Source organism: Oncorhynchus mykiss, chromosome Y (genome assembly GCF_013265735.2).
Source record: "Oncorhynchus mykiss isolate Arlee chromosome Y, USDA_OmykA_1.1, whole genome shotgun sequence".
Classification (NCBI taxonomy): Eukaryota; Metazoa; Chordata; class Actinopteri; order Salmoniformes; family Salmonidae; genus Oncorhynchus; species Oncorhynchus mykiss.
Genome location: NC_048593.1, coordinates 26674736 through 26699604, shown reverse-complemented (window position 1 = coordinate 26699604; position 24869 = coordinate 26674736). Strand labels below are relative to the sequence as shown.

At 43.4% G+C, this 24869-nt stretch overlaps 1 protein-coding gene across 4 annotated transcripts in view; it reads right to left on the bottom strand.

Annotated features, from left to right (window-relative positions):
• Positions 1–467: 467 nt before the first annotated feature.
• Positions 468–24869, bottom strand: part of LOC110509879 (protein unc-13 homolog B) — a 129791-nt gene continuing 105389 nt past the window's right edge. For 2 of the 4 annotated variants that reach the window (XM_036967423.1, XM_021591059.2), the window contains 11 exons: positions 24445–24522; positions 24277–24354; positions 20089–20177; positions 19769–19915; positions 19500–19623; positions 5068–5199; positions 4747–4894; positions 4355–4411; positions 3995–4087; positions 3725–3884; positions 468–3604 (listed from right to left, as the gene is read on the bottom strand). In XM_036967423.1, the coding sequence (XP_036823318.1) occupies positions 3319–3604; positions 3725–3884; positions 3995–4087; positions 4355–4411; positions 4747–4894; positions 5068–5199; positions 19500–19623; positions 19769–19915; positions 20089–20177; positions 24277–24354; positions 24445–24522 (1392 nt within the window). In that variant the 3' untranslated portion in view covers positions 468–3318. The remainder of the gene's footprint in view (positions 3605–3724; positions 3885–3994; positions 4088–4354; positions 4412–4746; positions 4895–5067; positions 5200–19499; positions 19624–19768; positions 19916–20088; positions 20178–24276; positions 24355–24444; positions 24523–24869) is intronic. The other 2 variants (XM_036967424.1, XM_021591060.2) reach the window with 1 other exon arrangement.

Here is a 24869-nt window from a genome sequence, read left to right as displayed (position 1 = left end):
CTATTTTCCACTTCCTATTTATGAATTCATATCAAAACAGTCATACTGCACGTTACAATATATTCTATATTTTGATTAAAGTCTATGAGTGTTACCTTTTAGAACGCGGCATTGCTCGTATGTGGACTAGAAGTGTTAATACCATCGTATGTGGACTAGAAGTGTTAATAGTGGGGGGAGGATGTTGAACAGAATCTCAGAGCTTCAGAGCCACAGGTGAAATCCAAAACCTGGACACGAGTACAAAAGGGTCCTCTGTAGTCCCCAGGACTTCATTATGAGCCAATGGGCAAATGGATGCACAGCCACAGAAGCACGGTCACACACACGAATACACACACGCACATGATACCAAGGAATGTTGAAGAGACACTGTCATTATTACTGAGTGCATGTCTTACATTGTGGTGATAGACATCTTCATGACCCTTATTCAAGGGCACAGTGGTCTTTTCAGGGCACAGTGGTCTTTTCAGGGCACGTGTTTATTATAAAACAAGGCTCTACCAAGCTCAACACTGGCAGCTTGGAGAGAAATGGCAAGGTACCCTCCAGACATTTACGAAATACCAAATGGAAAAGGATATTTGTGAACATCTAACATTCTTTAGTTTTATGCAATGGTTTGTATTTTACCACTTACAAATAACATCGCTGCAACATGAAATAATGCGGATTATCAAACAAAATATTAATGGCAAAAAACAGCAGGAAAAAAACACGTCATGTAAAAATTCATGAATAACTATCACATCTGGAGATGAGAATCATGTTTTTTGTAAAGGAAAACACACTAAATTTGCCAGACACATCAACAGATATTTCTTAAATACTTTATACAAAATTCATAAATTGGAATGTACACATTGTAAATGATCAATACCAAATGTTATCCAGTAGCAATAATACAAATACAACTTCACAATAGTACTTTGACTGATATACTATACGTGCTAACTATTGTAGTGATTTAATAGTAGTGCAGAAGTTCAAAGTTCACAAGTTTAAAAAAACAATGTATTAAAAACAGAATGAAATTATAAAAAGTGAACACTTGGGGACAGCTTGGCACAAGGAACATGTAATGTTAAGAGTGGCAGTGCCTTCCTTAAAGGTAGACATTTTTCCCTAAATCAACAGCCCAAAAGATGTAGGACTTCACGTTGGTACAGTAGATACTGTATATAATGCCCAGATATAACTTCTGCAGTGTGTGATTTTGCAGTGGTTTCCTATTCAACAAACAGACTATAATTGTATGGACAATGGCAGTGTTACTTGACAAATACAAATATATTTTCAGTATGAGTGTGATTTTTTTCTCCCCTCATTTCTATGAGGAAGTTGACTGGCATGCATCACACCTTAAGCGAATTGATACAGTACTGAACAGCTCCACCATCATTCCATGTTTCCAAAAAAGGTTTACACACATTTTCAATGTCAACTTTAAAAAAAGACTAAAATAATAACTACAACTCAACAAATATTAAACAAATATAAATCCTTCAAAATGATTAAATACAGTTGATTTCGGGCAAATTGACCAATCCTCTATTGTTGTTCAACAAAAGAAATACACAGAAAATAAGGGGTAAAACAGGTATTAAATAGACAGCTTCTATTATCATCACAGTAGCAAGGCCACTCAGAGATACAAGGAAACATAGCTGGAAAATAATTGTTTTTCCTCAACGGAGACAAAAAAAACTGTTTAAACTCCTCTGGTCCCAAAATATCCTCTAGGTCCAGGTAGTATCTGTAGGGTACTGCAGCACAAAGCCATTCAAAACAACCACTGCAAACAATACTCAAATGCTATCTAGTAGCCCTCTTTGTTTGCAATAGTAGACCCGTCATTCGTCATCTGGAATAAATACATTTAAAAAAACGATAAATAAAATGTGTGTCATAGAGGGTTGGCAAGATTAGCCAAATGTTTGTAAAGCATGTTTTAAATGTCTTCGCCAGGGTTATTTCCTAGTGAATACAAAGTATAAGACAGGGCCCTCCATACACCACTGCACTTTGATGTACTGTAATAAGCGATTAAAAATGCTCACATCTCGATCTATCCTTAATGGAAGTTTCTCTCTCTATTGAAGGCAGCCCTTGGGTTGACAATGTTGATGTCAATTTATCTCCACCCAGCACAGCCAGAAGAGGACTGGCCACCCCTCATAGCTTGGTTCCTCTAGGTTTCTTCCTAGGTTCTGGCCTTTCTAGGGAGTTTTTCCAAGCCACCGTGCTCCTACACCTGCATTGCTTGCTGTTTGGGGTTTTAGGCCGGGTTTCTGTACAGCACTTTGTGACATCAGCTTATGTAAGAAGGGCTTTATAAATCAATTTGATTGAATTTAGACTCAAAAGCATTTTAGAAAATACTAATTCAAAGTGCATTGTCAACACTGTACACTTACGGGATTAATGGGCCAGGAATGAGAGCCCAATTCCTGGCAGGGCACACATAACTTACAACCCCTTTACATTGAGTGCTGTTGGCATTACAGTACCTCAAGGCAGAAAACAGGTGGATGACTCAAATGTAAAATCACTTCAGAAACACCACAAGGCACCACTTTCAATACAAAAAAAACCCCACTTTCCTTTTCTACAGCAGAAACCAATGTATTTGTACACTATATTTAGGAGCAGGGTACTTGACATGTGGTAGAAGTCAAAAGGATAGAAACCAGGTGAATCTACCTTGACCGATGCACCAACATTAACAAGACATCCCGTGTTTGGACCCTTAAAGTAGCATCGATGAGACTTTAACACGGATCCTGAAGAACACTAAAGTGAGATTGAGGAAGATAAATAAACAGTTTTGTACTATAGGTTACAGTTTAAACTTCACACATTCACAGCTTCCAAAGTGTAAGGCATCAATCGTACGGCCACAGTTGGGGGGGTATTGCACATGACAAACATTTGTGGGATGAGGGGGAGACCCTGTACTGAAGTAAATACAGGCTGGCAGGGAGGTGACTGGCACATAATGCCCATGGCATGTCCATAGTGCAAGACTGGCAGACCCACAGGAAGTACAGTATCGTGTGAGTGTGTGTAATAACCACTTAGTGAGAGAGAAACTATGTGTGTGAATGATATAGTGAGTGAGAGATTCATAAGGTGAGTGTGATAAATAGTGACCGTATGTTGGTGAACCAGTGTCCATCAAACAGCCAGTAGCAGCCAGGAAACATTATTAGTCCAAAGTCGAGCGGCTTTCCTTCTGTGACAAAGGTTCTCCCATCCCTCTCCACTTGTCTTTACTAGAGGCCCTTCACACTCCTCCCCTCCTTTAGGGAGACCTCATCTGCCCTCCTCCGCAGAACGTATCTCAGACTTGAGTTTGACAAACTCCTTGGCCACCTCGTCGTTTGAACGCTGGGAGAGGATGCGCATGGCGGTGAGGCCTGTCTCATCCATGGTGACACTCTGGCCCAGAGGGCACCAGCACGCCACGCTGCCTTTCTCTGCCACGTCCCTCAGCTGCATCACAGCCATGCCCACCACCCGGTCAGCACGACCAAAGCAGTAGTCCTTCACACACATCTGAAGTTCGTAGCACTCAAAGCCATCCTCGTTGCCCAGGACACTGAGGAGACATTGAGGGGAGGGAGAGTTTTCTTTTTTACGATGAGCATTGGCTATTTCAAGGGGCTACTATTGGTTATTGTAGGTAACAGGCTGTACTATTGCTTGGCTCTGCACTCACAAGTGGAAGGTCTCGTTGAACTTGGGCGCCCAGCTGTTGTTCTTGGACTTGGTTTGGAACTTGCGCTTCTTGTCACTGAGGTGGGGTCCGATCATGGTGATCTCCACGAAGGGCCGGAACATCCCAGACGTCTGCCACTTCAGATCATTGGCTCCCACCACTGATACACAATGAGGAAGGAGATTGTTAGTTTGTTGGGACCGGGAGAGACAGAGATAATGGTTCATTATAGTCATGTTCCCTTAAACCTTTAGAAATCCCTATAAGAACCTTTGACAGTGACTTTGTGCTCCCCAGTCCCAGGATGGGTGAATAGATCAATCTGTATGGATATCTCTCCAACTGGCTTCTCCACTCCTGAGCCTAGCATACACACAGATAGAAACACAAGACATGATCTTCCAGTGGTGGTCAGTGGTTATAGATACCAGGAGTAGTATCCGTTAGGGAGGAGGAGGAGGAGAGGGCATGGGTAGTGTCATACAACCAGGAGGAGGAGCAGTCAGGGTTGATGTTTAGGGCAAACTCACCCACAGGGGCAGGGGCAGATGGGAAGGGGTTTATGTACAGTCACAGAGTAAAGGAGGGAGGGGTTGTTGGCACATGCTATCCATTGTTGGCACAACCTACCCCTGGAGGGTTGTATTTTTTCATTGGGAGTTAACCTAATACCCTTCCCATTGTGCACTGGTGAGGAGGCAGCAGAGGAGATAACAAGAGAGAAGACAAACAGCAAAGAAAACACGTCAAATGGCAGCAGAGTCATGTTAGACTTCAACTCACAGAACAGTCACACAGCCAGATAAAGTTAGTTAATAGGTAAGTAATAGAGACACACAATATTTAGCTGATAGATCAACTTCAAGCCCTTTACTGGAATACAACAGTACTCAAGACCCCTGGTGACCCCTGGTGGCAAGGCAGGGGAGAAACAAAAGTTATTTCAGGACTGTGTTGTGTACAGTTTTTATTTAGAAACAATGGAACGCAGACTGATGCTATTGTGTGTGCGCGCGTCTTACCTTGTGCGTGTTGTGTTGTGACAAAGGTCTTGATGAGTGCGTCTGTGGTCTGTGTGTAGAGGGACAGAGCGTGGCGTAGTGAGGTCAACTCCGAACTCTTCTCCAGGAAAGCCTTCTTCAGACCGTTTCCTCCAGCATGGAAGTATTGCTGCAGAAGAAAGGGAAAAGATGGGAAAAGAGAGGGAGACTGAAGGATTGTTTTCCTCCTACGCAATGAATGAGGACGGTAATTAAATGCTCAGCAACCAAGTCATCTTCAGCAACTACTGTAAGTAGTAACTTTATCACAGGTGTCACTATGAACTTAAACATAACACAAACCTTGATCGTGTCCAGTGCTATATCGATGACAGCACACTGTTTAGGTGTCAGGCTTTTGGCCTCTCCTGCCATGTGATCCTTGAGCTTGGAGAGCTGTCCCAGTTCCTTGGCTGCAGACAGGATCTGAGCCCCCTGACCCACACAAAAAAATAGATATATTTTTTATGTATTTGTAGAATTTTTCTTTTAGGATACATGTGAAATAGGTAGAAAAGGCCAAATAAAAAATACAATAATAATAATAATAATAATAATAATAATATATATTTAATGCAATTGAAATGCATTCCAACATATATCAAGGAATGTATTTCAAATGTCTATCACAATGAGTGCAGAAAACATTATAAACAACTGCTCTTTCCATGACAGACTGACCAGGTGAACCCTGGTGAAGAAACACTTGAAATAAGAGATGTGTTTCATGTAGGCTTACCCTGGTGTGACGCTTTGAGAACCATGTAAATCTCTAGGACAGTGGTTCCCAAACTTTTTATAGTCCCGTACCCCTTCAAACATTCAACCTCCAGCTGCGTACCTCCTCTGGCGCCAGGGTCATCGCACTCTCAAATGTTGTTTTAAGCCATCATTGTAAGCCACCAATCATTGTACCCCCCCACCCACACACACACACACTATACAATACATTTATTAAACATAAGAATGAGTGTGAGTTTTGTCACAACCCAGCTCATGGGAAGTGACAAATAGCTCTTATAGGATCAGGGCACAAATCATAATATTATAATAATAAATCATTTTGCTCTTTATTTAACCATCTTACATATAAAACCTTATTAGGTCATCGAAAATTGTGAATAACTCACCACAGGTTACTGAGAAGGGTGTGCTTGAAAGGATGCACATATAGTTGGAAGTTTACATACACTGAGGTTGGAGTCATTAAAACTCATTTTTCAACCACTCCACACATATCTTGTTAACAAACTATAGTTTTGGCAAGGTGGTTAGGACATCTACTTTGTGCATGACAGGTCATTTTTCCAACAATTGTTTATAGACAGATTATTTCATTTATAATTCACTGTATCACAATTCCAGTGGGTCAGAAGTTTACATACACTAAGTTGACTGTGCCTTTAAACAGCTTGGAAAATTCCAGAAAATGATGTCATGGCTTTATAAGCTTTTGATGGGCTAATTGACATAATTTGAGTCAATTGGAGGTGTACCTGTGGATTTATTTCAAGGCCTACATTCAAAATCAGCCAAGACCTCAGGTTAAAGAATTGGAGACCTCCACAAGTCTGGTTCATCCTTGGGAGAAATTTCCAAACATCTGAAGGTACCACGTTCATCTGTACAAACAATAGTACACAAGTATAAACACCATTGGACCACACAGCAGTCATACCACTCAGGAAGGAGACGCGTTCTGTCTCCTAGAGATGAACGTACTTTGGTGTGAAAAGTGCAAATAAATCACAGAACAGCAGCAAATGACCTGGTGAAGATGATGGAAGAAACAGGTAAAAAAGTATCTATATCCACAGTAAAATTAGTCCTATATCAACATATCCTGAAAGGCCGCTCAGCATGGAAGAAGCCACTGCTCCAAAACTGCCATAAAAAAAGTCAGACTACAGTTTGCAACTGCACATGGGGACAAAAAGATTGTTCATTTTGGAGAAATGTCCTCTGGTCTGATGAAACAAAAATAGAACTGTTTGGCCATATTGACCATCTGTTACGGTGCGTGAATGAGGACCCAAAAGCGAATCAACTTAAACAGAGCTTCTTTAATTACCACACACAGGTAGGCTCAGATGGACCGGCAGATTCCGACAGGACAGGACAAGGTTACAGCAAACATGACGACAGTCTGGTTTAGGCATGAATGACACAAACAAACAAACAAGAATCCGACAAGGACAGGAGCAGAAACAGAGACAGATATAGGGACCTAATCAGAGGGAAAAAGGGAACAGGTGGGGAACGGGGTGAATGGGTAATTAGGAGGAGACAAGGCACAGCTGGGGAAAAGAGGGGGAGAAAAGGTAACATAACAACGACCAGCAGAGGGAGACAGGGTGAAGGGAAAGGACAGAGACAAGACAACATGACAGTACCCCCCCACTCACCGAGCGCCTCCTGGCGCACTCGAGGAGGAAGCCTGGCGGCAACGGAGGAAATCATCGATCAGCGCACGGTCCAGCACGTCCCGAGAGGGAACCCAACTCCTCTCCTCAGGACCGTACCCCTCCCAATCTACTAGGTACTGATGACCACGGCCCCGAGGACGCATGTCCAAAATCCTACGGACCCTGTAGATGGGTGCGCCCTCGACAAGGATGGGGGGGGGGGGGGGGAAGACGAGCGGGGGCGCGAAGAACGGGCTTGACACAGGAGACATGGAAGACCGGGTGGACGCGACGAAGATATCGCGGCAGAAGAAGTCGCACTGCGACAGGGTTAATGATTTGAGAGATACGGAATGGACCAATGAACCGCGGGGTCAACTTGCGAGAAGCCGTCTTAAGGGGAAGGTTCTGAGTGGAGAGCCAAACTCTCTGACCGCGACAATATCTAGGGCTCTTCGTTCTACGCTTATTAGCAGCTCTCACAGTCTGCGCCCTATAACGGCAAAGTGCAGACCTGACCCTCTTCCAGGTGCGCTCGCAACGTTGGACAAAAGCCTGAGCGGAGGGGACGCTGGACTCGGCGAACTGAGATGAGAACAACGGAGGCTGGTACCCGAGGCTACTCTGAAAAGGAGATAGCCCGGTCGCAGACGAAGGAAGCGAGTTGTGGGCGTATTCTGCCCAGGGGAGCTGTTCTGACCAAGACGCAGGGTTGCGAAAAGAAAGACTGCGTAAGATGCGACCAATAGTCTGATTGGCCCGTTCTGCTTGACCGTTAGACTGGGGGTGAAAGCCGGAAGAGAGACTGACGGAAGCCCCAATCAAACGGCAAAACTCCCTCCAAAATTGAGACGTGAATTGCGGACCTCTGTCCGAAACGACGTCTGACGGAAGGCCATGAATTCTGAAAACATTCTCGATGATGATTTGTGCCGTCTCTTTAGCAGAAGGAAGCTTAGCAAGGGGAATGAAATGAGCCGCCTTAGAGAACCTATCGACAACCGTAAGAATAACAGTCTTCCCCGCTGACGAAGGCAGTCCGGTGACAAAATCTAAGGCGATGTGAGACCACGGTCGAGAGGGAATAGGAAGCGGCCTGAGACGGCCGGCAGGAGGAGAGTTACCGGACTTAGTCTGCGCGCAGACCGAACAAGCAGCCACGAAACGACGCGTGTCATGCTCCCGGGTGGGCCACCAGAAACGCTGGCGAATGGAAGCAAGCGTACCCCGAACGCCAGGGTGACCGGCTAACTTGGCAGAGTGAGCCCACTGAAGAACGGCCAGACGAGTAGGAACGGGAACGAAAAGAAGGTTCCTAGGACAAGCGCGCGGCGACGGAGTTTGAGTGAGTGCTTGCTTTACCTGCCTCTCAATTCCCCAGACAGTCAACCCGACAACACGCCCCTCAGGGAGAATCCCCTCGGGGTCAGTGGAGGCTACTGAAGAACTGAAGAGACGAGACAAAGCATCAGGCTTGGTGTTCTTAGAGCCCGGACGATAAGAAATCACGAACTCGAAACGAGCGAAAAACAGCGCCCAACGCGCCTGACGCGCATTAAGTCGTTTGGCAGAACGGATGTACTCAAGGTTCCTATGGTCAGTCCAAACGACAAAAGGAACGGTCGCCCCCTCCAACCACTGTCGCCATTCGCCTAGGGCTAACCGGATGGCGAGCAGTTCGCGGTTACCCACATCATAGTTACGTTCCGACGGCGACAGGCGATGAGAAAAATACGCGCATGGGTGGACCTTGTCGTCAGAGAGGGAGCGCTGAGAAAGGATGGCTCCCACTCCCACCTCTGACGCGTCAACCTCGACAACGAACTGTCTAGAGACGTCAGGTGTAACAAGGATAGGAGCGGATGTAAAACGATTCTTGAGGAGATCAAAAGCTCCCTGGGCGGAAACGGACCACTTAAAGCACGTCTTGACAGAAGTAAGGGCTGTGAGAGGAGCTGCCACCTGACCGAAATTACGGATGAAACGACGATAGAAGTTCGCGAAGCCGAGAAAGCGCTGCAGCTCGACGCGTGACTTAGGGACGGGCCAATCAATGACAGCTTGGACCTTAGCGGGATCCATCTTAATGCCTTCAGCGGAAATAACAGAACCGAGAAATGTGACGGAGGAGGCATGAAAAGTGCACTTCTCAGCCTTCACGAAAAGACAATTCTCTAAAAGGCGCTGGAGGACACGTCGAACGTGCTGAACATGAATCTGGAGTGACGGTGAAAAAATCAGGATATCGTCAAGGTAAACGAAAACAAAGATGTTCAGCATGTCTCTCAGGACATCATTGACTAATGCCTGAAAGACAGCTGGAGCGTTAGCGAGGCCGAAAGGAAGAACCCGGTATTCAAAGTGCCCTAACGGAGTGTTAAACGCCGTCTTCCACTCGTCCCCCTCCCTGATGCGCACGAGATGGTAAGCGTTACGAAGGTCCAACTTAGTGAAAAACCTGGCTCCCTGCAGGATCTCGAAGGCTGAAGACATAAGAGGAAGCGGATAACGATTCTTCACTGTTATGTCATTCAGCCCTCGATAATCTATGCAGGGGCGCAGAGACCCGTCCTTCTTCTTGACAAAAAAAAACCCCGCTCCGGCGGGAGAGGAGGAGGGGACTATGGTACCGGCGTCAAGAGCTACAGACAAATAATCTTCGAGAGCCTTACGTTCGGGAGCCGACAGAGAGTATAGTCTACCCCGGGGGGGGGTGGTTCCCGGAAGGAGATCAATACTACAATCATACGACCGGTGTGGAGGAAGAGAGGTGGCCCTGGACCGACTGAACACCGTGCGCAGATCGTGATATTCCTCCGGCACCCCTGTCAAATCACCAGGCTCCTCCTGTGAAGAAGAGACAGAGGAAACAGGAGGGATAGCAGACATTAAACATTTCACATGACAAGAGACGTTCCAGGAGAGGATAGAATTACTAGACCAATTAATGGAAGGATTATGACAAACTAGCCAGGGATGGCCCAAAACAACAGGTGTAAAAGGTGAACGAAAAATTAAAAAAGAAATGGTTTCACTATGATTACCAGAAACAGTGAGGGTTAAAGGTAGCGTCTCACGCTGAATCCTGGGGAGAGGACTACCATCCAGGGCGAACAAGGCCGTGGGCTCCTTTAACTGTCTGAGAGGAATGTCATGTTCCCGAGCCCAGGTCTCGTCCATAAAACAGCCCTCCGCCCCAGAGTCTATTAAGGCACTGCAGGAAGCTGACGAACCGGTCCAGCGTAGATGGACCGACAAGGTAGTGCAGGATCTTGAAGGAGAGACAGGAGTAGTAGCGCTCACCAGTAGCCCTCCGCTTACTGACGAGCTCTGGCCTTTTACTGGACATGAAGTGGCAAAATGACCAGCGGAACCGCAATAGAGACAGAGGCGGTTGGTGATTCTCCGTTCCCTCTCCTTAGTCGAGATGCGGATACCTCCCAGCTGCATGGGCTCAGCACCCGAGCCGGCAGAGGAAGATGGTAGTGATGCGGAGAGGGAGGCGACGGAGAGCGCGAGCTCCTTTCCACGAGCTCGGTGACGAAGATCAACCCGTCGCTCAATGCGAATAGCGAGTTCAATCAAGGAATCCACGCTGGAAGGAACCTCCCGGGAGAGAATCTCATCCTTTACCTCTGCGCGGAGACCCTCCAGAAGACGAGCGAGCAAGGCCGGCTCGTTCCAGCCACTGGAGACAGCAAGAGTGCGAAACTCAATAGAGTAGTCTGTTATGGATCGATTGCCTTGGCATAGGGAAGACAGGGCCCTGGAAGCCTCCTCCCCAAAAACAGATCGATCAAAAACCCGTATCATCTCCTCCTTAAAGTCTTGATACTGGTTAATACACTCAGCCCTTGCCTCCCAGATTGCCGTGCCCCACTCACGAGCCCGTCCAATAAGGAGAGATATGACGTAGGCGACACGAGCAGTGCTCCTGGAGTAAGTGTTGGGCTGGAGAGAAAACACAATATCACACTGGGTGAGGAACGAGCGGCATTCAGTGGGCTCCCCAGAGTAACACGGCGGGTTATTGATTCTGGGCTCCGGAGATTCGAAAGCCCTGGAAGTGGCCGGTGGATCGAGGCGGAGATGGTGAACCTGTTCTGTGAGGTTGGAGACTTGGGTGGCCAGGGTCTCAACGGCATGTCGAGCAGCAGACAATTCCTGCTTGTGTCTGCCTAGCATCGCTCCCTGGATCTCGACGGCTGAGTGGAGAGGATCCGAAGTCGCTGGGTCCATTCTTGGTCGGATTCTTCTGTTACGGTGCGTGAATGAGGACCCAAAAGCGAATCAACTTAAACAGAGCTTCTTTAATTACCACACACAGGTAGGCTCAGATGGACCGGCAGATTCCGACAGGACAGGACAAGGTTACAGCAAACATGACGACAGTCTGGTTTAGGCATGAATGACACAAACAAACAAACAAGAATCCGACAAGGACAGGAGCAGAAACAGAGACAGATATAGGGACCTAATCAGAGGGAAAAAGGGAACAGGTGGGGAACGGGGTGAATGGGTAATTAGGAGGAGACAAGGCACAGCTGGGGAAAAGAGGGGGAGAAAAGGTAACATAACAACGACCAGCAGAGGGAGACAGGGTGAAGGGAAAGGACAGAGACAAGACAACATGACACCATCGTTATTTTTGGAGGAAAAAGAGCCGAAGAACACCATCCCAACCGTGAAGCACGTGGGTGGCAGCATCATGTTGTGGGGGTGCTTTTCTGCAGGAGGGACTGGTGCACTTCACAAAATAGATGGCATCATCATGAAAGAAAATGTGGATATATTGAAGCAAAATCTCAAGACATCAGTCAGGAAGTTAAAGCTTGGTCACAAATGGGTCTTCCAAATGGACAATGGCCCCAAGCATACCTCCAAAGTTGTGGCAAAATGGATTAAGGACATCAAACTCAAGGAATTGGAGTGGCCATCACTAAGTCCTGACCTCAAACCTATTGAAATTTTGTGGGCAGAACTGAAAAAGCGTGTGCGAGCAAGGTCTACAAACCTGACTCAGTTACACCTGCTCTGTCAGGAGGAATGGGCCAAAATTCACCCAACTTATTGTTGGAAGCTTGTGAAAGGCTACCCGAAACGTTTGACCCAAGTTAAACAATTTAAAGGCAATGCTACCAAATACTAATTGAGTTTACGTAAACTTCTGACCCATTGGGAATGTGATGAAAGAAAGAAATGCTGAAATAAATAATTCTCTACTATTATTCTGACATTTCACCTTCTTAAAATAAAGTGGTGATCCTAACTGACCTAAGACAGGGAATTTTTACTAGGATTAAATGTCAGGAATTGTGAAAACTGAGTTTAAATGTATTTGGCTAAGGTGTATGTAAACTTCAACTGTAACTCTGCCATCTTGGGTTGTATTGGAGTGAGTCTCAGTCTTAAATTATTTTCCACACACATTCTGAGCCTGTATTTAGTGCCGAGAATCAACTCTCACATAGGTACGTGGTTGCAAAGGGCATCAGGGTCTTAAAAGTTAGATTTGCCAAGGCTGAGAGCAGCCAATCCAGAAATCTGGCAGTGGCTTCTGATTTAAATTCAATTTTAACAAAAGCGCTTGCGGCAATTTCGATGAGGCTCTCTTGTTCAGGCTCTCTTGTATCGGTAAGTGGCAGGGCATGAAAGGGACAACGAATCCATTTGTTTGTGTCATCCATTTCAGGAAAGTACATGTGTAATTGCTCACCCAACTCACTCAGGTGCTTTGCTATATCACATTTGACATTGTCCGTAAGCTTTAGCTCATTTGCAAACAAAAAAATCATACAATGATGGAAAGATCTGTTTGTTGTCCTTGTTAATGCAGCAAGAGAAGAGCTCCAACTGCTTAGTCATAGCCTCAATTTTGACCCGCACATTGAATATAGTTGCAGAGTCCCTGTAATCCTAGATTCAGACCATTCAGACGAGAAAAAACTTCACATGTCAATACTTTGCTCCCTGATAACCAGCACATTTCTGTATTTTGTAAAAGCGTTACATGGTGGCTGCCCATATCATTGCATAGTGCAGATTATACACGAGAGTTCAGGGGCCTTCCTTAAACAAAGTTAATAGTTTTCACTGTAGTGTCCAAAACATCTTTCAAGCTGTCAGGCATTCCCTTGGCAGCAAGAGCCTCTCGGTGGATGCTGCAGTGTACCCAAGTGGCGTCGGGAGCAACTGCTTGCACGCGTGTTACCACTGCACTATGTCTCCGTCATGGCTTTTGCGCCATCAGTACAGACACCAACACATATTGACCACCAAAGTCCATTTGATGTCACAAAGCTTTCCGGTACTTAATATATGCATATTATTATTAGTATTGGATAGTAAACACTCTGAAGTTTCTAAAACTGTTTGAATGATGTCTGTGAGTATAACACAACTCATATGGCAGGCAACAACCTGAGAAAAAATCCAAACAGGAAGTGGGAAATCTGAGGTTTGTAGTTTTTAAACTCAGCCCCTATTAAAGTTACAGTGGGATATTGGTTGTTGCACTTCCTAAGTCTTCCACTAGATGTCAACCGTCTTTAGAAACTTGTTTGATGCTTCTACTATGAAGGGGGACTGAATGAGAGGGGAATGAATCAGAGGTCTGCCAGCAGTCACAAGCTCAGTCACGCGCATTCACGAGAGGTAGCTCTCTTTCCATTGCTTTTCTACAGGAATTCTCAATTTGGAACATTATTGAACATTTATGATAGTAAAAAAAACAGTAATATAACTTTTTGGAATTTTCGTCCGACCATTCCGCTGGAAGTTGCACGCGCGTTTCAATTTGTTTACCAAACGCCCTAACAAAAGGAGGTATATGGACATAAATTATGAACTTTATCGAACAAATCAAACATTTATTGTGGAACTGGGATTCCTGGGAGTGCATTCTGATGAAGATCATCAAAGGTAAGTTAATATTTATAATGCTATTTCTGACTAATATTGACTGCGCAACATGGCGGATATTTCTTTTGGCTGGTTTGGGCTCTGAGCTCCGTACTCAGATTATTGCATGGTATGCTTTTTCCGTAAAGTTTTTTGGAAATCTGATACAGAGGTAAAAGAGAAGATTATCTAAAGTTCCATGCATAACACTTGAATTTTCAAGTGATGTGGCTCTCTGCAAAATCACTGCATGTTTTGGAATCAAAACATTACTGAACGTAACGTGCCAATGTAAAATTTGACTTTTGGATATAAATATGCACTTTATCGAACAAAACATACATGTATTGTGTAACATGAAGTCCTATGAGTGTCATCTGATGAAGAGCATCAAAGGTTATTGATTACATTTTTCTATTTGTGCTTTTTGTGATTCCTCTCTTTGGCTGAAAAAATGGCTGGGTTTTTCTGTGACTTGGTGGTGACCTAACATAATTGTTTGTGGAGCTTTCGCTGTTAAGCATTTTTAAAATCAGACACTGTGGCTGGATTAATGAGAATTGTATCTTTAAAATGGTGCCTAATACTTTACTACCGATTTGATTTATGAGATTTCTAGCGGAACCCCGTTCCCAGACAGGTTAATTGACCCCCCCATAAACATAACAGACATTTACCAGGAGCTGTGCCAGGCCCGCCACGTCTGTTGACTCATCCAGCTGTAACACACATAATTCACTGGCTTGTACGCGAAGCAGTAATTGTTTCAAAACATCTTCTGCCACGTCACTGATGCGTTGTGAAACAGTGTTGTTTGATGAAGGCATTGTCTGTAGTTATTTTGGCCTTTTCCCCCAGCATTGTCCCAGCCATATCCACGGCAGCAGGAAGAATTAAGTCCTCCACAATAGTATGGGGCTTGCCTGTCCTAGCCACTCGGTAGCTCACCATATAATACACTTCTAGACCCTTCTTATTAATGGTATCTCTTGCTTTTATACATGTCTTACTACTTGAAAGTTGTCTTAATTCTCGCTCAAAAAACTACCCTGGCTTCTTTTTCAAAATGCCCACTGGCTCCAGGTCATCTACAAGTCCATGCTAGGTAAAGCTCCGCCTTATCTCAGTTCACTGGTCACGATGGCAACACCCACCCGTAGCACGCGCTCCAGCAGGTGTATCTCACTGATCATCCCTAAAGCCAACACCTCATTTGGCCGCCTTTCATTCCAGTTCTCTGCTGCCGGTGACTGGAATGAATTCGCTGAAGTTGGAGACTTTTATCTCCCTCACCAACTTTAAACATCTGCTATCTGAGCAGCTAACCGATCGCTGCAGCTGTACATAGTCTATCGGTAAATAGCCCACCCAATTTGACCTACCTCATCCCCATACTGTTTATATTTATTTACTTTTCTGCTCTTTTGCACACCAATACATCTGTACATGACCATCTGATCATTTATCACTCCAGTGTTAATCTGCAAAATTGTAATTATTCACCTACCTCCTCATGCCTTTTGCACACAATGTATATAGACTCTTTTTTTTCTACTGTGTTATTGACTTGTTAATTGTTTACTCCATGTGTAACTCTGTGTTGTTGTCTGTTCACACTGCTATGCTTTATCTTGGCCAGGTCGCAGTTGCAAATGAGAACTTGTTCTCAACTAGCCTACCTGGTTAAACAAAAGTGGAAAAAAAATAAATGGCATGTTTTGTTTCTAAATGTCTCCACAGGAGTGAAGGTTTAATTGAGTTGTAGTTTTGCACATATAACACACTTGCTGAGGAAAGGCACTACTCCCAATACAAGTGAACCCCAACTCAATGCAGTTCTCATCATATTTGCACCTCTTTGATGGTCCAACGTCCCGGTCTGTTGTTCGGTGCTTTCCCGGGTAAAAGGGGCAGTAGCTCTTCGGCTGCATCAGATACACAACTGTCAGTGTCCATGCTAGCTGGGCTAACAACACATGTAGAATTACTGATGCTAGCATTGGATGTGCTCGTGGAAGCAGAAAAACTTGTGTTGTCGACAGAATTGAACCATTATTGAGCAAACGGAATGAGCAGCAGCTACATTTGGCTACACAAGGACCGTTAGTGGAATTCCCGCAATAGAGTAACGGTTAATGTGATTGGATGTTAATTATTTGACTAGGCTACCTGTATTTGACATTGTGTTGTTATTTCGCTGAACACTAGATGGTTTAATTTTATTTTTGGCAGTGAAACGAAGCTACTCAGGCGAGAAAAGAACCTCACCCAAACATATAGCCCAGTTGGAAAATAGAAATGGACTATTTAAACATGTCCTAGAGCAGATATTTTCGAACACAAGGTAACTTTTATCAACATATTCGCCTGTATTTAGCCCCCCAAAAATGAAATGCTAATGATCTGCTAACGTGGCTATCATAAATAACTACAAATGCCATGATGATCTGGACGAGACTGACAAATTGAGGCAAAGGTAAGAATCTCTGGATTAATTATCGAATGTTAGCTAAATGTAGTAATTCTGTGAACTTTCTGGTGCAAGTTTAAAATGGACAATACCTTTTAGCAAAGGTGTCAGCTAGAGATGACGTGTAGAAGCTTGCAGGGATTTGTAGTTTTGCATGATGTCTACTTTGATGCTAATTAAATCAAATCAAAGTTTATTTGTCACGTGCGCAGAATACCTTACAGTGAAATGCTTACTTACAGGCTCTAACCAACAGTGCAATTTAAAAAAAAAGGTATTAGGTGAACAATAGGTAAGTAAAGAAATAAAATCAACAGTAAAACGACAGTGAAAAAAATAACAGTAGCGAGGCAATATACAGTAGCGAGGCTATAAAAGTAGCGAGGCAATATACAGTTGCAAGGCTATATACAGGCACCAGTTAGTCAGGCTGATTGAGGTAGTATGTACATGTCGATAATGTTAAAGTGACTATGCATATACGATTAAAAGAGAGTAGCAGTAGCATAAAAGAGGGGTTGGCGGGTGGTGGGACACAAGACAGACAGCCTGGTTAGCCAATGTGCACTGGTTGGTCGGGTTCATTGAGGTAGTATGTACATGAATGTATAGTTAAAGTGACTATACATATATGATAAACAGAGTAGCAGCAGCGTAAAAGAGGGGTTAGGGGGGGTACACAATGCAAATAGTCCGGGTAGCCATTTGATTACATGTTCAGGAGTCTTATGGCTTGGGGGTATAAATGAATTAAGAATTTTTGAATCTGAGAGTGAATAGAGACAAATATATTGATAAAAGTCACCTTGTCCGAAAGAGACTTACATGGTTTTCAAAATGTCATGCCAGGGTAAGTCTACTTGAAACACAGCCCTTATTTTAAGTGTTTCATCAATACCAATGGGAAAAACTAACGGTGGGAAAACTATTGGAACCAAAACATTGTAGAATATAATGCCTCTCATTGGAGGACCTAGACCTACACTTTGACACATTGTGGAGCATTGTACGATGTATAGTTTTTTTTTGTTGATTAAAACGAAATCCCTTAATATAGTAAAAAAAAATAGATGGGATTTTATTTTATGAAGTTGAACATGTGCTCTTTATGACAGAACGAACAATTAAAATGATATCACTGCCAGTTTTGGCTTTGTGGCCAAAAAAAGTATCTCCATTAACCAATACGTAAAGAGTAATATTAGGAGATGAATTTGGAAGCACTTTGGCCACCCTGAAGACTAGATGTCATACCCAAGCATTTCTGGAATATTGTCAGGCATTACATTCATTTGAGCAAATACGCAAATGTATGTACAGTACCAGTCAGAAGTTTGGACACACCTACCCTTTCCAGGGTTTTTCTTAATTTTACTATTTTACATTGTAGAGTAATAGTGAAGACATCAAAACTATGAAATAACACATATGGAATCATATTTTACATTTGAGATTCTTCAAATTAGCCACCTTTTGCCTTGATGACAGCTTTGCACACTCTTGGCATTCTCTCCACCAGCATCATGAGGTAGTCACCTGGAATACATTTCAATTAACAGGTGTGCCTTGTTAAAAGTTAATTTGTGGAATTTCTTTCCTTCTTAATGTATTTGAGCCAATCAATCAGTTGTGTTTTGACAAGGTAGGGGTGGTATACAGAAGATAGCCCTATTTGGTAAAAGACCCAAGTACATATTATTGTAAGAACAGCTCAAATAAGCAGAGAAACGACAGTCCATCATTACTTTAAAACATGAAGGTCAATCAATCCACAAAATGTCAAGAACTTTGAAAGTTTATTCAAGTGCAGTCGCAAAAACCATCAAGTGCTATGATGAAACTGGCTCTCATGAGGACTGCCACAGGAAAGGAAGACCCAGAGTTAACTCTGCGGCAGAGGATCTCATTAGAGTTCATTAGAGTTACTAGCCTCAGATATTGCAGCCCAAATAAATGCATCAGAGTTCAAGTAACAGACATCTCAACATCAACTGTTCGGAGGAGATTGCTTGAATCAGGTCTTCATGATCGATTTGTTGAAAAGAAACCACTACTAAAGGACACCAATAATAAGAAGAGACTTGCTTGGGCCAAGAAACACAAGCAATGGACATGAGACCAGTGGAAATCCAAATGAGTCCAAATTTGAGATATTTGGTTCCAACTGCTGTGTCTTTGTGAGACGCAGAGTAGGTGAACGGATGATCTCCGCACGTGTGATTCCCACCGTGAAGCATGAAGGAGGAGGTGTGGGGGTGCTCTTCTGGTGACATGGTCTGTGATTTATTTAGAATTCCAGGCACACTTAACCAGCATGGCTACCACAACGATATGCCATCCCTTCTGGTTTGTGTTTAGTGGGACTATCATTTGTTTTTTAACGAGAATGACCCAACACACCTCCAGGCTGTGTAAGGGCTATTTGACCAAGAAGGAGAGTGATGGAGTGCTGCATCAGATGACCTGGCCTCCACAATCACCCGACCTCAACCCAACTGAGATGGTTTGGGATGAATTGGACCGCAGATTGAAGGAAAAGAAGCCAACAAGTGCTCAGCATATGTGGAAACTGCTTCAAGACTGTTGGAAAAGCATTCCAGGTGAAGCTGGTTGAGAGAATGCCAAGAGTGTGCAAAGCTGTCATAATTTTGAAGTATTCACTATTAGAAAATAGTAAAAAATAAAGAAAAACCCTTGAATGAGTAGGTGTGTCCAAACGTCTGACTGATACTGCACATGCATCTCTGGAGTACATTTTAAGGCATTACATGCATTTTAGCAAAGGTGCAAATGTATCTACATGTATTTGACATAAATATTTAACCTCCACGTAAAATGTGTTTTTTTTTCCAAATGGGGAGGAAAAGAACATGTATAACATTAGGAGAGTGTTTGGAGTAGAGAGCCATGAGAAAAAGGCCACATTTTAAAAGGTGAATGTTGAGGGTGTTAGGTCTTACAAAGGTGCCATTTCCTTGCGGAAGGACAATGGTCTTCTCCAGGCTGCTCATCACAATCCTCCATAGCTCCTTCAGAACCCGCTTCAGAACCGTCTTCTCACACGCCGAGGCAAACAGCGTCAACCTGCATACATACACACACTCAATGTATGTTGTGCCATGCAACATACTGACAATAACACCTTTGACTTCATAGAGAAGGCCCTAAAATGTACGCCACCAAAACAGTGACCATAGCAAAGCAGGAGAGAATCAAGGGATCCACTCACTTTGAATCCAAGAAGTCCATGAGTGGCCGCAGCATGTTGTCGGAGTCGGCCTCCACCACGTTGTGGCTGTTGGCGTTGACTGGGCCCTTAATCTGATAGAGCAGAGAGGCCATCTGTCTCATACAGTCATCAATATGGACCTGGAAACTATAGGAGAGAAAGGAGCCACAGAGGTTATGGGTCAGAGCAAAAAATGTACTACAGAGTCTGTGTGCAAGAGACTACAGTACAAACATTAGGAATGAGTGAGTTGTAGAGTATGGGGAGAGTGTACATGTTTGAATCTTGGGACTGCGTTGTGTGTGTGTGGGTGTGTGTACCTGTTTCCAAATGTGGTACTCAGCTCATCCAGCACATTGTTCAGCTTGACCTGAAGCTCGTTCAGGAGGTCACTAGCGTCTGTGTCCAGCTGCAGATGGACAGACAGGCAGAAAGAGAAAGGCATAAAGATAGACGTTAAGGCAGACAGACGCAGAGAAGACAGTCTGATAAGTATGAGTACGGCACGTTTTACTTTACCATGTAACATGTTATATCAGCATGATTCTCACAAACCAGAGAACACACATACTGTAAAGTGTGCATATTGCAAGCCAAAGTAGAGCACATGATAATCCATCATCAATGGAGGAAAAGTTATTTTCGCCAGTAAGTTAACAAGCACGGCAAGAAAAGGCATCAAACATTTTCATAGAAAGTGAAAATAGGACATGTTTGACTGAAGTAGTGAGATTCCCTATAATTGCAATGCACAACATGTCACTGCTACTTCTTTTCTATTTAATTACAGTCACTCTGTTTTATTAGACACACACTCCTGCAGAATAATCCACCTTTTTGCATGTAATAAATCACCACCTTCAAAGAAATATGATTCAAGAAAATGAAGTTTTATTATGACAGCAGATTCATGATATTGACTCAGAAGTATACACTATTAGAGGAGCCACCAGGTGTCACGTGTCCCAGATCTACAACCACAGCATTGGTCTGACAGAAACCATCTCACAGAGGCCTAAAGCAACCCCAGCCAGACAGATGACAACATGTGGCCCATTAAGCTAATACTCCAATAAGCCAGCTGATACATGGACTGCCAGGGACTAGACTACATGTCTAGGGTGTAGACCAGGGTACAGTATAGGACAGCTGTGGGGGAGACTACTTAATGAGTTCTGCACCAGTGGATACAAGGAAGGCTTACAGGGGCTATAGGTAGAGACAGAGTATGTTTTTCATGAGCATCCTGTGCGTGTGTATACTGCTGAGTAAGTGACTGTTAGTGACTGTGATGCACGAGTGTGTTAGTGTGGATCGCCACTCACTGAGGATGTCACATCCTCACTACACTCACCTTTACCTCCTCTTTCTTTTCAGGCTATCCGAGAGCGGTAGGGAAGAAAAGATGTACATGTACTGCCATCTCTTATGAAGAGATAGCATTGAGTAAAAACAACCCACACTGCTAGCAATATATGGCAAATACCTGAAGACCAAGTAAATCTTTTGACCAATGAACCAGTGTCATTTTTTTGTGAGCAGCATAGCTACCCCTCAACTACACAACGCAGGGAGAAAGACACACACTAACCCACCTTTTCCTTTTCTATGGTTTCACGATGGGGATTCCTAAAGGCTCTATAGAGGGTGAACCATACAATTAGGAATTAGAGTAATTTAATAGGATCTCTGTGGGGTTAACTATATTCCACGGACTCCATGTGCAGTCTTCTAATGATAACATAAACCAACCAGAGTCTTTCTATCCACATAATCAGTTACGACCTGCTGGTCATGTGGAAGGTGAGTTACATACTCTATCTACAACACCACTTTGGTAACTATCAAACTGCCCCCAATCAAAAGGGAATGCACAACCACCTTATCTTCCTCATTATCCTCCTGCTTGTCAATATTTAGCAGTGAAGGAAATATCTATTTACACTCAAGTTATCAAACTTTTGTGCTACAATTCAATCATGGGTGTGTAAACCAAAAACTAAGGGATTACTAAACCAAACTACTTTACTCAACATCCAATAACTCAGTTACAACTCAGTAAGAATGGGACAATAATTCAGAATGAAGCCGGTCCTCTTCATACCTAACATACCGTACCAGTCAAAAATTTTTGACACACCTACTCATTCAAGTGCTTTTCTTTACTTTCAATATTTTCTACATTGTAGAATAATAGTGAAGACATCAAAACTATGAAATAACACATTTAGAATCATGTAGTTACCAAAAAAAGTGTTAAACAAATCAAAATATATTTTATATTTGAGATTCTTCAAAGTAGCCACCCTTTGCCTTGATGACAGCTTTGCACATTCTTGGCATTCTCTCATCCAGCTTCATGAGGTAGTCACCTGGAATGCATTTCAATTAACAGGTGTGCCTTGCTAAAAGTTACATTTGTGGAATTTCTTTCCTTCCTAATGCGTTTGAGCGAGTCAGTTGCGATGTGACAAGGTAGGGATGGTATACAGAAGATAGCCCTAATTGGTAAAAGACCACGTCCATATTATGGCAAGAACAGCTCAAATAAGCAAAGAAAAACGACAGGCCATCATTACTTTCAGTCAATGTGGGAAATCTCAAAAACCATCAAGCGCTATGATGAGGACCGCCACAGGAAAGGAAGACCCAGAGTTAACTCTGCTGCAGAGGATAAGTTCATTAGAGTTACCAGCCTTAGATATTGCAGCCCAAATAAATGCATCACAGAGTTCAAATAACAGACACATATCAACATCAACTGTTCAGAGGAGACTGCGTGAATCAGGCCTTCATGGTCGATTTGCTGCAAAGCAACCACTACTAAAGGACACCAATAAGAAGAAGAGACTTGCTTGGGCCAAAAAACACAAGCAATGGACATTAGACAGGTGGAAATCTGTCCTTTGGTCTGATGAGTCCAAATTTGAGATTTTTGCTTCCAACCGCTGTGTCTTTGTGAGACGCAGAGTAGGTAAACTGATGATCTCCGTATGTGTGGTTCCCATCGTGAAGCATGGAGGAGGAGGGGTGATGGTGTGCTTTGCTGGTGACACTGTCTGTGATTGATTTAGAATTCAAGGCACACCTAACCAGCATGGCTACCACACCATTCTGTGGGACTATAATTTGTTTTTCAACAGGAGAATGATCCAGCACACCTCCAGGCTGTGTAAGGACTATTTGACCAAGAAGGAGAGTGATGAGTGCTGCATCAGATGACCTGTTCTCCACAATCACCCAATCTCAACCCAATTGACATGGTTTGGGATGAGTTGGACCGCAGAGTGAAGGAAAAGGAGCCAACAAGTGCTCAGCATATGTGGGAACTGCTTCAAGACTGTTGTAAAAGCATTACAGGTGAAGCTGGTTGAGAGAATGCCATAGTTTATTTAATAGTTTTAATGTCTTCACTATTATTCTACAATGTAGAAAATCATAAAAATAAAGAAAAACCCTTGAATGAGTAGGTGTGTCCAAACTTTTGACTGGCACTGTACATATAACTACATTGTGCTCTTAAAGTAGGGATGCTAAACATAGGGAAGGTCAGACCATACATAGCTTTTTGCCCTCTAGGAAGTTGATGTAGGGAAATAATATAAATCACCAAGGGCATATGTTAATGTAACAGTCTAGTCTACACAATAAGAAGTGGCTTATACAGTACAGTATGCTATTTATCTAATGCTCTATTCTTCATGACAGGATGACAACGAGCAACGATACTCTAAATCAGCGATTCTCAACTGCTGAGTCACAGTTGAGAAAAGTTTGTTGACATGAACTTACATTTTTAAATTAACTTGATCTCTAAAATGAAATCTTCAATCTTAACAATATTTTCAATATAGAGCTATTTAGCGGATTTGGTTGATTTTCTGGTCTCAAATCAGTGAGCTTAACATTCTTCATCAAGAATATGGGAAAAATTGACTTATTGACAATGAAAAAGGTGGGACTGCTGTTCCCTTGTCATATTACTGCTACATTTACTATCAAATTTGCGTTGCAAATATTGGGTTGCGACAGACAACCTGGTTCAATTTAGGTCCTGAGGCAAAATCAGTTGAGAACCGCTGCTCTAAATCATGTGGACCATCTCCATACCATTGCTTCCTTGTTTGCTAACTGGTACAGATACCAGATACAAATACCATGTTCATGACCTTGTCTATGAAGAGCAGTTTCAACATCATTGAACCATATGTTCACAACTTCACACATAACAAATAATTGAGATTCTTTATTTCTCTAGGTGTGATGCCAGAGTAGCACATCATTCACTCCTTTAAATCCAAACCTGCTAACACCAAAGTCTGCTCAACTAGCTGCATGAGCCCAGACACACACTGAGCCTGTAGACTTCTCCAGCAGGTTCCTGGTGGTCCGTTGCACAGTGAGGAAGAACACTGTTCACCCCCACCCGCCACCCCAGCTCCATCTTACCCATCTGTGGAAGAAGCCATTTGTTATTATCTCTTCCTATACATAGTGTCGCTGCTTACCCGTTTGGCACCCATGGACTCAAACATCTTCTCCAGCTGGATCCGCAACTGCTGCACATTATTCATCAGTACGCACGTCTACACAGGGGGGGAGAGAGGTACAGAGACCCGTTTAAAACTCTGCAAAAACCCCCCATATGTTGTGTAAGGCAGGATATAAAGACTTACAATCTTCTCTTTGTCAGAGTAGGAAGGGAAGCTCTTGGTCAGAATGGCACTGTACTGCAGAAGAACTTTGGCAATAGTCTGTGGGGAGGAAAACAAGTAATTAAACTGTCCAACTAAATATGGGTGTCATGTCCTTGGAAATATATTTCATCAAACCACTAAATGACCGTCATCCTTTTCTGTGAATGCGAAGTGGTCTTTTTACACATGCTAGAGGCTAGTGTGGTTATTCTGTAAAGTTAAAGTAAGGATATGTATGTGAGGTTACTGCCAAAAGGCCTCTGAAAGTATGAATGTATTCCCTGGATGTATTCTTTGTGATGCAGAACCACAGTCTCTCTATAAGCTGTGCCAGGCCAGGCTAGCCCCAGGGATCTAGCCCCAGGGAGAAGGAGAGAGGGTATATTAAAGGATGTTGTCCCATT